Raw genomic sequence first — 12,500 nt, 5'->3', positions numbered from 1 at the left:
TTTTATTTCTTATCTCCATAATTTACCATTGTTGCCTTTGACTTTCTTCAATACAATTAATCTTGTTCTGGAGTCCACCTTCCTTGACGGTTAAAAAAGTTCAATTTTTATTCTCAGTTGCAAGTCCTTATGACGATAACCTTGCTCTGGGAGCAGTGTAGTTCTCTGCTAAGTTGCAGGTATTTCAATCAAGGGGACAACCCACATTATATATACATTTAATGCTTGGATACATCACAGATACTTGCTAACTACTTTGTGACGAGACCAAGAATTTAAGAACAGAACACCATAAATCATAGGTTGATATTACATCTTTTCTAGGTGATCCAAGACTCTTAATGAAATTTTGTGAATATTATTTAATTTGTTATTCATATTACTACATGGAAATAATTTATGTTACATATGCGTACCTCACCCAATTGCATCCTTTCGCATCCATGTTATAGATAAATAATAGCAATTCACGGCATTCTTTTAGTTCTGTATCCACAATGTGTCCATATCTGGGTTTTCAAGCTTTGTGTTATCCCATATCCATTTATGCTATAATTGTATCTTATATCTGTATCAGTGCAGCATAGATTCTCTGATAAGAAATTCAAGTGGCTCCACCGTACACAGGCAATGCAAATGAAATATAAAGACATTTACTTGGAAACTTATGTTCTAGAAAAAGCAATCTGCATCATGGACGCTACCAAAGTTAGATCTAGACTAAACTTGAGTTCATTCTGAGCAAAATCAACCTTAAACCTAGACCAAATTAAATGTATAGACATTCATTTGGCAAACTATATTCTTGAAGCAATCTGCTTCATGGGTCATGCTACTAAAGTTAAATTTAAGTTAAACTTGAAGGCTGCCTGCTGAAGCAAAATTCGCCCTAAACATCTTTTTAGAATATGTCATAATTAGGCAGGGGTCAACTGAACTAGCTAAAAGGTGTATTCTGTTTGTATTCTCCTGTTCCAGTTATTTGGGTCAGCCATGTATATATATTTAATTTTCGAAATTATCCTAGTTATTAAAGAATTCCAACAATCATATTATATATCCTCTGGGGGCATCCAAGATTTTCAGTCAGTAGTCAGTACAAAGATTTTGTCAATCCAGGTCAAGAATTCTATTCAATTTGACCGGGTCCTTGTGAATTAGTGTGTGGATGGGCCTTTTATGGCTCTGGATTGTTCTACCCATTTTCAGTCTCGTCAAGACCTCTATACTCAACATTGTTCAGGTCATTAGTTTGGGAAATACCATCCTATCAATACTAACATTACCTTCTGAGTATGTAAATATCCTAACGACTTGTTGACAGAGTTCTACTCCTCCCTCTTTTCAGCTACTGTATGAATGTCGAAAAACTTCAGGTACCTGTTCCATGGTATTGTGAAGAATGCCTTCAGTATCTTACTGTCGCTCATGAAGGTGCTGTAAATGCATCTAAAAAGCAGAAAAATATTCATGGTGATTGTTCGGTTAGTAAAGATCCTCCTAAAGGAAGCACTTCACTGACCAGGAGAGCCAGTCCTGTATGCCTTGTTAAGGGCGAGAACCAAACTGGAACTAGAAAACCTATATGTTCTGAAGATGGTTCACATAAGACATCTAACAGGGCACCTATATCATCCAGTTCACAAGCAAATCATGAAATTTTTACGGCAAATAAAGGGACTCTTGATGGCGATAACCATGGTTCTTCTTCTAAGTGCATAATGTTAAAGCGACGTGCTAGTATCTGCAGCAATGAGAAGATACAAGATTTGAAAAGATCAGGTCTAATTCTTAAGTATATCTTGCTTTTGGATTAATTTTAGTATTTTTTATCTCTTAAAAAATTCTTAGTTCTTTTATAGGAACTGGATTTTATTGTGATTATGAGTCCAAAACAATTGGATCTCAAACTTTGGGACTACCTCTGCCGATAGCCATAAATCCAGATGAAAAGCTTCTAAGGAACCATGCTCCACAAGTTTGCTGGAAGTAAGTATCCATCACTTTTCTTTTACAGTTAATAAAGAACATTTTCCTTAACAAATGTTTTCCTTAACAAATGATCAGTAGTCTCTGACGTTTAAAGTAAAAGATCAAGGTCTTGAACCTGAATATCCATTAAAGATACTGAGAAATTAGAGATTCATTGGACAAAGTGGATACATACAATATTTATTTCAGGTTACGCTTTCTATGACTTTATTTCTTCTGCTTATATTTTTGATTCTGCAGGGGAAAGTTCGAGATATTTGAAATGGTTCTTCATAAATATGAGGGAATTCAATGCCATCTTTCCTGTGTTTCACATTGTAAGGTTGAAAAGATCTTTAAAGACCTGCCTGAAAATTTGAATTTGAAGGAACTACCTCGAAAAGATGTGTGGCCCAGAATCTTTCATTTGGACCCTCCCACCAAAGAGGACATTGGAGCATACTTCTTTGTCTCTGATCCAGGGAGGTAAGTTGGAATTTGAGAATGCTATATACTTCAGATAAACTTATTTCAGATGGGAGTCTGGATCCGTCTGGCTTACTTGAGAAATTTGTTCTTTTCACCCTGCATTTTCTTCTTCTTGTAAATTATGTAGACAACGGAAATGTCACATTTAATGTGTCTAATTATTCTCTACTGTAGGTTAAAAGAAAAGTACATCCGTCTTCTTGAGCGGGTTAATTCACGTGATTCTGCATTGAAAGCTTGCATGAAGGATATTAAATTATTGGTATTTTCATCGAAGCAACTGCCGGTAGATTCTCAACGTGGGTTTACCATTCATTTCAGCATCAAGTTTTTTATAAGTGATAGCTTGGCCTTTCATTTCACTGATTCATTTTCAAATAAATGATAATGACATGGGTATTAAAATATACTAAATTTGTTTTCCTATGCACCAAGATTCTTGAAGACATCTTTAGTTCGAGGTATAATATATTTATAGCATTATGTGTTAATTTAGAACAGTATAATAGATAATTTTTGTTAGCTTTCCCACTTTACACGCGCGTGAGCACGCAGACACATACATACATCAGTGTCTGCAGACATACATAATAAGACACACATAAAATTGGCCTAAATGTGGTACAGATATACATACATGGATGTGTGTGCGCCCATACGTGCATACATTCACATGCCAGCACATTGGCAAATTATAAAGTTTGTATTCTTTTCTTGTCTTTGTGCTCCCAATGTTCTTAATCTGGAGGAAGAGTATGCGACAAAAGCTATATTGAAGTGGTTTCATCTAAAAGTGCATGATGTACTTATATGTAGCATTGAGCCAAGTAGAAGGAAGAACTGAGACTTATGAATGATGATTTGGCCAACAGGAATAGGTGGAGAACCATATTTGTGGGGTGTACTTATGCATGCGAAAGTAAAACGTTCTGCTACAGCTTCAACGAACAATAACTGTACTCAACTAAAAGCTCCGTTAGAAAGTAACACTATGAATATCATAATTCAGAAAGAGAATGCAAAGGCTGATGTATTCGCGTCTAGCATTACGCCTCCTGGTTTTTCAGCACCAAATTCAGGAGATTTCAAGTGTATTAGAAGGGCTGTTGACGTTACTTTGTTAAAAATGGTGGTAGACCCTGTAGAACCAGAAGTTCCTCCTGGCTTCTCAAAAATCACGCCTCCTGGATTTCCTGAAGTACAAGAAGCTATGAGGGGCAAAAATTATACTGAACTGAATGTCCCACTTGATCGGCAGGCTGAGAAAGTTGATGTGAAGCAAAATGTATTGAAACGAAGCATTGATACACCACCTGGTTTTCCGGTACCACTTTTAAGAGAGACTAGTTCTGTCAAAAGATCCTCTAGCCAGTTTTCCTCGAATAACATGGTTAATCCAATCAATCCAGATGTGCCTCCTGAGTTCTCTGGACTCTCACGTCCTGGTTTTCCCAAACTCTTGAGTTCTCAACGCAGCTCACATGAGACCAAATTTGAAAGTGTAATGCCATCAAGAAATGATTCTGCGAGCTGTATTCCTTCAACTGCTATGGAAGGATATTCATCAAAAGCTTCAAAACCAGAGGATGTTAAACCCAAGTGTCATCAGGTACAAAAAATGTCCCTTTTTTGGCATATATGATTCAGTGTTGTTTAAACTTTTCTTCCCAAATGCAGAACCTATAACCTTCACCCTTATCCCTGTGTTACATTAATAAACCGCCTTTCTGTAACTTAAGTTTGTTTCACTTGTGTGATGATATCTTCTTTACTTTTCTCTATTTTGTCTTCTGTATATATTGTCTGTACTTTTTATTATTATCATTTATAGAGGTAGCTTGATTTATCAGTCTATAAGTATTCTATTTTAAGCTGAGATTTATTGCAAAGTTAACCCACTACTGGGTAGTTCAAGACCAGGCCTGAAACTTCATTGTGGTGTCGCTGTATGAATTCGTGAGATATTACAACAACAGCACTACCAACAACAACAAAGCCTTTATCCCAAAATTTTGACATAGTCTGGTGAATCCTTTTCTTTATTCAGTTTTTGCAGGGTCAAAATATTATTTGGGCGAGTCTGATGTACAGCACTGAAGTACACTTCAGTAAGTGGTATGAATGTTTAGGATAAGCTACAAGTATCTACATGTACTGCCAGCAATCTTTACAATTTACTACATTGGATTGAAAAATAATAATGGGCGAGTTGGTAAACAAAATGGCAAATGGATGGTATACACTCTAGAAAGCTTTTTCCGATAAAATCCCGGATATTTGGATTAGTTTTAAAATCTTAACATATGATGAGTACAATGAATCAGTGGTAGAAACACTTTTTCTATTGTGCATTGTTAACTTGATTATTCCATCTTGGTGATCCTAATCCAAAGAGGATGATGTTTTATCGGTTTGTTCACGTCGCCTCTTGTATGTTCAAGCAAAAGGAGAAATCGTGTTACTCATCATGTTTATTCTTATTGTTCATAGCCAAATTCTCCTGACATCACTAAAATTGATATTGTTTTGTTTAAAAACTCAGCATTTGAGAACTATGTTGAGAATGTTTGCTTCGTATCTAATTTCTATAAAGTACCTTGGTCTCCTTGTCTTCTAACATGTGATTGGGAGAATGGATGAATGGATTAAAGTGTTTTTTTGGAGAATGGATGAATGGATTAAAGTGTTTTTTTTTACTGTTATATGAAGACCTATCTCTTCCTTCTAGTGTTTTTCTTGAGATCTGCATAACTTCAGCTTGCAAGACATTAATGCATGTGTATTTCATTCTATCGGTTGGTATAACTTGTATGATCCGGTACTTAGTAAAACTCCAGCTCATTTACATGGGAAGGTAGGTAAGCAATATTCATCAGCTTACATGGTTTCAAACAGGGTTAATTGCATTAACACACCTTGTATTTGCAGGTTTGCCACTTAATGCCCTAAACTATTTTATTAGCACATGTTATCCAGAGGATTTGGTTGAAGCAAGTCTTGAGGGAGCTCCAGATGACACCTGACCTAATTTACTAGTTTATTTGTGTGTAAGAGACAGTGAGTTGGTGGATGCGTTAGAGGATAGGTGGGTGAGTGAAAGGGAGGGAGGGAGAAAGATATTTGTTTAACTCTGCAGATAGACCCCCCAGGGTAAAAAAAAAATAAATCAGTCTGAGTGTATGTGCTAATAAATAGTCTGCGAGTAATAAGTGCAAATCTGCATTATACAGGGCGTGTATCTGCACTTGACGCCTTAAAATATGTATCAGATAACATAACATTCTTGCTTTCTGATATGGAACTGGTCTAGCTTTCCTATCAACTATTTCTTAAATAACTGAGCTTGGTTGTTTTGCAAGTCTTCTTTTTAGCATTTATTATTATTATTATTAGCAGCTGCTCATCCTCTAAAATCAAGCACCACTACGACTACCACTATTACTAAATCTGCATAAATCAAGCAATTTTGTGAACAGGTATTTGATAATTGGTGCCAGTCCACAGAGCATGCTGGAACCAATAATGTCACTTACTCAGCCGTAGAGAAGAATGGGTTTAATTCAACAGATTCACCTGAGAGAGCTGCCAAACTATGTTCTATTAGCGAAAACCTTCCATCTTCATCTACAGCACAAAAAGTGCATGGCTTGTCTGAGAACCATTCAAGTTGGAGAGGGGGAACATGTCCAACAAATAGCCTAGAAACATTCTCAATTTTCCATGACAAGTCACTGAGTGAATCTGGACCTCCCTGCTCATCAGCTGCAAGGCGCAATGATTGTGCTCAATTAAACGTTCCTTCTGGAAGAAATCCCAAAGAAGTTATGCAGATTGACATGCCATGGGATGAAAAGATTGTCAGGAAAGATATATCCATTCCAAGAATGGACTATATGCCAGGGGATGAGAAGCTTGTCAGAAGACATGAATCCATAGCAAGAGTTGAATCTCTGTCTCCTCCATCTGATTTGGATATTGACAAGTCAGAAGACACAAAGGTTGACAAGAATGTTAGATCCATACCAAGTGTTGATATGTTTCCTTGTTCATCTGACGTTAGCGTGAAGGATGACATGCCAAACCCCACAAAGGTTGACAAGAAAGATAGACACATTATTAAATTTTCATTGAAGAATGTGACCAATCCAATCCGTCAAAGTGTTCCTCTTTTCTTCTCCAAACCCGGGCCTCCCAGCCAACCTAAAATCCCGAGTTCTGAAGTTCAAATTAGCTTCCCTGAGGTCAGTTCCAAGAATCCTTGCCCCTCAAAGCTGGATAGTAAAATTATATTTTCACCTACAGGTAAAAGCTACGCAGAAAAAGTTTCTAAAACTTGCCAAATGCAGTCGAAGAGCTGTAAGGTATTAATATCTTGTGCAATTTGTTTATCATCTTTAGTTCTAGTTTGAAAAAGATTTTGAAAGGTAGCAGAAACTTGCCTACCGTCTTTATGTATCTCAGTTTGTTTTCTCATAACTTCATGTTCAATGATTGAGAACATATTTTCTTTTTAATCAAGTCCTTCAAATTTCTGTATATATCTCAGTTCAGATTGAATAACTAGTTGTGTATTACAATATCCATGTAACAGCGTCATTATAAAAGTTCATTTCTCTATTCGTTACATTTGTATTATCATTTATGTACTTATGGAGCAGCTAACATTTTAAGGAATTGTTACATCTGTGCTATCAGAAGGAATCTATTATGATAGACTCATCTTTATCTAAATTATTAAGTTGTCTCAAGTTAGAGCTTCGGACAGGATTTACTTTCGTTTCTTTTCACTTAGTATGCTTTTGCATGTTCTTTTTCTCATGTATACTTCTCTCTGCTTTTCCCTTTTTTTTCTTTTTGGTAGTGTTTCAGACCTCCTGAAGGATCATCACCCTCCTATTTTAACTGTCATGTGTGTTGGTGGAGATCCTCAGAAGAGTTTCTTATTTCTATATCTTGCATTTTCATTACTTGAATGTATGCAGGAAGATGATGCCCTGGGCTGTAAGTTTTGCCCATGCACGCAAACGCACCCCCCCACCCCCCACCCAAAAAGAAAGGAAAAAAAAAGAAACCGACACACACAAAACAGATTTGAAATGAGCACATATTTTTTGATAAGTAATGCACTGATTGGAATGAGTACATATTTTTCCTACTGATCTTGGATTATGTAAAATCAAAATGACACGTGTAGAAGCAGATTTTCTTTCCAGTGTCTTATAATTGATCTTCAGAGTTAAATATCAGATAACTATCTCTGATTACGATAGTTCTAACAGACCATATAGATGCTATATGAGAAATATCAAACCCTTCCTAACACCAACCATATTCATAAGCAGGATATTGATTGTGATCACAAGTCTGCTGAGCATCATCGCTACACTAGTGCTTCTCAGCCTATAGAAGAAAAGAAAGGATTTACATCATTTGCTTCACCTGATGGATGTAGTGAGCCTCAGTCTACAAGCGAGAAGCTTCCATCTTTATCTTTAAAAGAGAAATCACACAATTCATCTATTGAAGGGTAGACTGCTGGCATTCCAGAAAACTCAGTTTGGAAACAAAGATGTAGAAGAAAGGACAAAGGCTCCTCATCAAAGGACTCCCGATGATGCAATGAAGGGTAGACTGCTGGAATTCCAGAAAACTCAGTTTGGCAACATAGATGTGGAAGAAAGGACAAAGGATCCTCATCAAAGGACTCCCGATGATGCAAAGGGAGAGAGAGAAACGGAAAGCAAGAACAAAGAGGATTCAGTGAAGAAGAGATTGTCTTCAGTATCAGATAACAGCAGTTTCTCGGGTCACACAGATGGTCAGTCAAGTGGCCAAAGGGAACCAAATCCACCCGCTCAAAGGGGGACAAACCCAGTGAAGGAAAGCAAGAGAAGCTCTTCTGGTGAAAGAAATACTGACAAAACAAAAGGAGAAGGAAAAATGCAATGCAAGAAAACCAATTCTGTCAGCGAGAAAACCCTTTTGTTGTCTGCTAACAACAGTGGATCAGATACCCATAAACCATCTTCATCGCCCTCAGCATCTCAAGAAGGTAGAAGTTCAGTGAACAGTAATCAAAGTGAATCAACCTCTTGGTCTGCTAACAAAAACAAGTCTTTTGTCTCTGCCTTTTATGGCAGCCCTTCAGTTTTCGATCGACGGTCTGCCCCAGCTATTCTAAGGGGAAGAAAGTAAACTAAGTGCTTGATCTTGGCTAAAATCATGGTAAAGGGATCACTATCCAGACAGTTTTGTAAATGTATTGATACTCCCTTAGTGTTTGTACGTGCATATACACTCTTCATGGTCTGTGTATTGGTAGTAGTATTTGACAGCTGCTATTTGCGTAATTAAGTGTCTCTTTGAATATATGTGACTTTCTTTCATATTTGGATGTATGACATGAGATTTGAATTGTGTTTTTGTGGATTGCGCTTGGATTGATATAAGGGAGATAATGATTATTTTATGATTGTGTATATTTTCATTTTGTTTACGTTTTGGATGTTGTTTGTATTGTTTGAAGAGATATTTGTTATATTATTGTGTATATTCGGAATGTATATTTATTTTGGATGATGACCTTTTATGATTGTTTATGTGCTACTATTATGTACATAACAGGAGTGGCGTGGCAGTTGTAGACTCCGGGCTATAAAGTAAACTCTATGGATTCGCAAATAAATTCCACATATTCCCAATCATGTGGAGTTTTAATGCACACAAAAGTCCACAAGATTAGCAATCCCGTAGAGTTTAACTAACAACTAAACTTGATTGGCAATCCCATAAAAAGTTTAATTACTAGTTAAATTCTACTGGATTTCCAATCCAATGCACTTCGTAAACCTTTTTTTTCAAAATTGACCTAGTTTCAGCACATACTATGGATATGGCTAAAAATAGATTGATTTTGATAAATATTGTTGAAGCTGATCGATTTTGTGAATAAATTTGTGAACGACTCTAGCATAGAACTTCCAACACCTAAACCCACTCATTACATTGCTAGTTCCCATAAAGTTTGAGTATATAGATCCCTAAGCAAGAGATGCAAATTCCTCAAGCTTTGAACCTCTCGTATTCACCAATTCAATTGATAAAAACTTTCAAAACAACTGGAAGATTAAAAACTTCGATGCAGGATATTAAGAATATGGACATTTTTAGAGCATGTTTGATAACCGGTCAAACTAGCCACAAAAGTCACTACAATATGTTTGACAACCGGCTTATTTCGGCTTATAAGCCCCAAAAAAAATAATATGATCTAACCCAACTTATTTTTTGATGGCTTATATATCATACAGTTTTGACCAAGTATTTGTCAAATTTACCCCTCAACATTTAAGATAATTTTAAACTCTATTAAATATTTAAATTTAGAGTCTTGTCCAATTTAATCATATTAACAGTGATGATGGATTATAATTCACTCATTTGTCAAACACTCTCCAATTAAAAATGATTTATAGCCCTTTTTTATTTTATTTTTTATTTTTAACTAAACACTTTAGCTAAACCACGTGGATTATAAGTAGGGGTGGCAAACGGGTCGACCCGACCCGACCCGACCCATATAAAATTTGACCCGACCCGTATAAGTGTGACCCGACCCGACCCGTTTAATAAATGGGTCAATGCGATCCAACCCGTTTATTAAACGGGTTACCCGACCCGACCCATATAACCCAAATGGTAGAGAATACTAAACATTTAAGTGAAATTCTTTCAAACAATGGCATTCTCCTTTGCTTCTTGAATATTAAACGGGTTACTCTTTTAAGTGATTTTCTCCACCAAATACTAAAACTGAAACAGAATAAGACAAACAGAGAATACAAACAATGACATTTCCTTTCTCCTTTGCTTCTTGAATATTAAATTGATAATGAAATCCAGAAAAAGTAGATGTTGACACAGAATAAAACACCAAAATTTCCAGGTCTGAAAACTAAATATGCATTCAGGGCAGCACCAACTTCTGTAAGGACTTGGGCTTAAATTCTGCGCACAACTCAATTAAAATTGCTAAAATAAGACAAGCTCCAACAACCCTTTAAGTAAACAATAATTATCTGTATAAAATAGATTAAAATGTCATTCTATATACATATGCATCAAAAAAAATTGGAGCAAGATTACTCCCATTAGAATGTTAAACAGGTTCACAAACAGGTACATTTCAAGCTCTCTGCAACAAATCCAATTTCACAAACAGGTTCATTTCAAGCTCTCTGCATTTCAAGCAATACTTAGATATGGAAGTTAGAATCATCCCATTGAAGGACTGCAGACTCAAAGTCCTGCTCCCTCTTGAGCTTGTCTTTCAAGAACCAGTCGCAAATTCTACCAGCATTGAGCTCCTCAATTGGATTTCCTTCTTGATCTGATATCACCCTCAACAGATTCAGTGATGATATCTGAAACATGTATGGCAACATTAGGACATACAGACAATTTTACAATTATAGCATCATCGCTACACTAGTGCTTCTCAGCCTATAGAAGAAAAGAAAGGATTTACATCATTTGCTTCACCTGATGGATGTAGTGAGCCTCAGTCTACAAGCGAGAAGCTTCCATCTTTATCTTTAAAAGAGAAATCACATAATTCATCTATGAATTCAAATGACGACAAACAAGCTACACCAGAGACCAGGAAAGACTTCCTCAAGAGGCTAAGAGATGTAGGAGGTTCATGTGGGAACAAGACTCATTCCAACTCAATGAGTTCATGCCTTGAATCGATGTCTGCATTGAAGGGTAGACTGCTGGAATTCCAGAAAACTCAGTTTGGCAACATAGATGTGGAAGAAAGGACAAAGGATCCTCATCAAAGGACTCCCGATGATGCAAAGGGAGAGAGAGAAACGGAAAGCAAGAACAAAGAGGATTCAGTGAAGAAGAGATTGTCTTCAGTATCAGATAACAGCAGTTTCTCGGGTCACACAGATGGTCAGTCAAGTGGCCAAAGGGAACCAAATCCACCCGCTCAAAGGGGGACAAACCCAGTGAAGGAAAGCAAGAGAAGCTCTTCTGGTGAAAGAAATACTGACAAAACAAAAGGAGAAGGAAAAATGCAATGCAAGAAAACCAATTCTGTCAGCGAGAAAACCCTTTTGTTGTCTGCTAACAACAGTGGATCAGATACCCATAAACCATCTTCATCGCCCTCAGCATCTCAAGAAGGTAGAAGTTCAGTGAACAGTAATCAAAGTGAATCAACCTCTTGGTCTGCTAACAAAAACAAGTCTTTTGTCTCTGCCTTTTATGGCAGCCCTTCAGTTTTCGATCGACGGTCTGCCCCAGCTATTCTAAGGGGAAGAAAGTAAACTAAGTGCTTGATCTTGGCTAAAATCATGGTAAAGGGATCACCATCCAGACAAAGTTTTGTAAATGTATTGATACTCCCTTAGTGTTTGTACGTGCATATACACTCTTCATGGTCTGTGTATTGGTAGTAGTATTTGACAGCTGCTTTTTGCGTAATTAAGTGTCTCTTTTGTGTTCTGATATGTTGCTGATTCTGAGAAAGTAAATACCATTTGGGCAAAGCTGCATGATATTAGATATTTAGTTGGTAATGTTGGTTGTCGCGAACCTGTTTTAACTAGAAAAAAAAATAATTAGTTGTTTTTTAAAGAATATATGGGGATCCATAAATGGTTTCTATTTGAAGCTTTTATTATTGTAGTACTTATCTTTCATGTTTCGATTATATTGCCGATGAGTAGAATGACAAATGATGGAGGTCAGTGGAGAATAAAGGATTCATTAGTACTTATCTTCCATTTCACCAGCTTGGAGAGTTTCATTAGGAAATTTTCATGTATGAGGATTTTGCATCCCATCTGCTCGATTTCATGCAAAAGTGATAGCTCTCTTTATTTCACGAATAAAACAACTTTTGGAGGAAAAAGAGTGCCTTATGGATTGGAAAGTTGAGTACGTTGGAATATTGAGATATTTCTCTCTAATTCTTATGATTTCCACTGGAAGAAACACTACTTTTATTCTTTTTTTTTTCCTTTTTCGGG

The 12,500-nt window shown here is 36.6% G+C and overlaps 1 protein-coding gene across 2 annotated transcripts in view; it reads left to right on the top strand.

Moving 5' to 3' along the window:
• Positions 1-11,973, top strand: part of LOC109822893 — a 22,650-nt gene extending 10,677 nt beyond the window's left edge. Inside the window, exons 3-10 of one of the 2 annotated variants that reach the window (XM_020389151.1) lie at positions 1,349-1,782; positions 1,863-1,989; positions 2,233-2,457; positions 2,635-2,759; positions 3,333-4,069; positions 5,922-6,821; positions 7,803-7,963; positions 11,066-11,973. In XM_020389151.1, the coding sequence (XP_020244740.1) occupies positions 1,349-1,782; positions 1,863-1,989; positions 2,233-2,457; positions 2,635-2,759; positions 3,333-4,069; positions 5,922-6,821; positions 7,803-7,963; positions 11,066-11,795 (3,439 nt within the window). In that variant the 3' untranslated portion in view covers positions 11,796-11,973. Of the gene's footprint in view, positions 1-1,348; positions 1,783-1,862; positions 1,990-2,232; positions 2,458-2,634; positions 2,760-3,332; positions 4,070-5,921; positions 6,822-7,802; positions 7,964-11,052 lie in introns of both variants that reach the window. The other variant, XM_020389152.1, reaches the window with a different exon arrangement.

This window comes from Asparagus officinalis, chromosome 8 (assembly GCF_001876935.1).
Source record: "Asparagus officinalis chromosome 8, Aspof.V1, whole genome shotgun sequence".
NCBI classification, from domain to species: domain Eukaryota; kingdom Viridiplantae; phylum Streptophyta; class Magnoliopsida; order Asparagales; family Asparagaceae; genus Asparagus; species Asparagus officinalis.
This window is presented reverse-complemented; position numbering and strand designations above follow the sequence as displayed.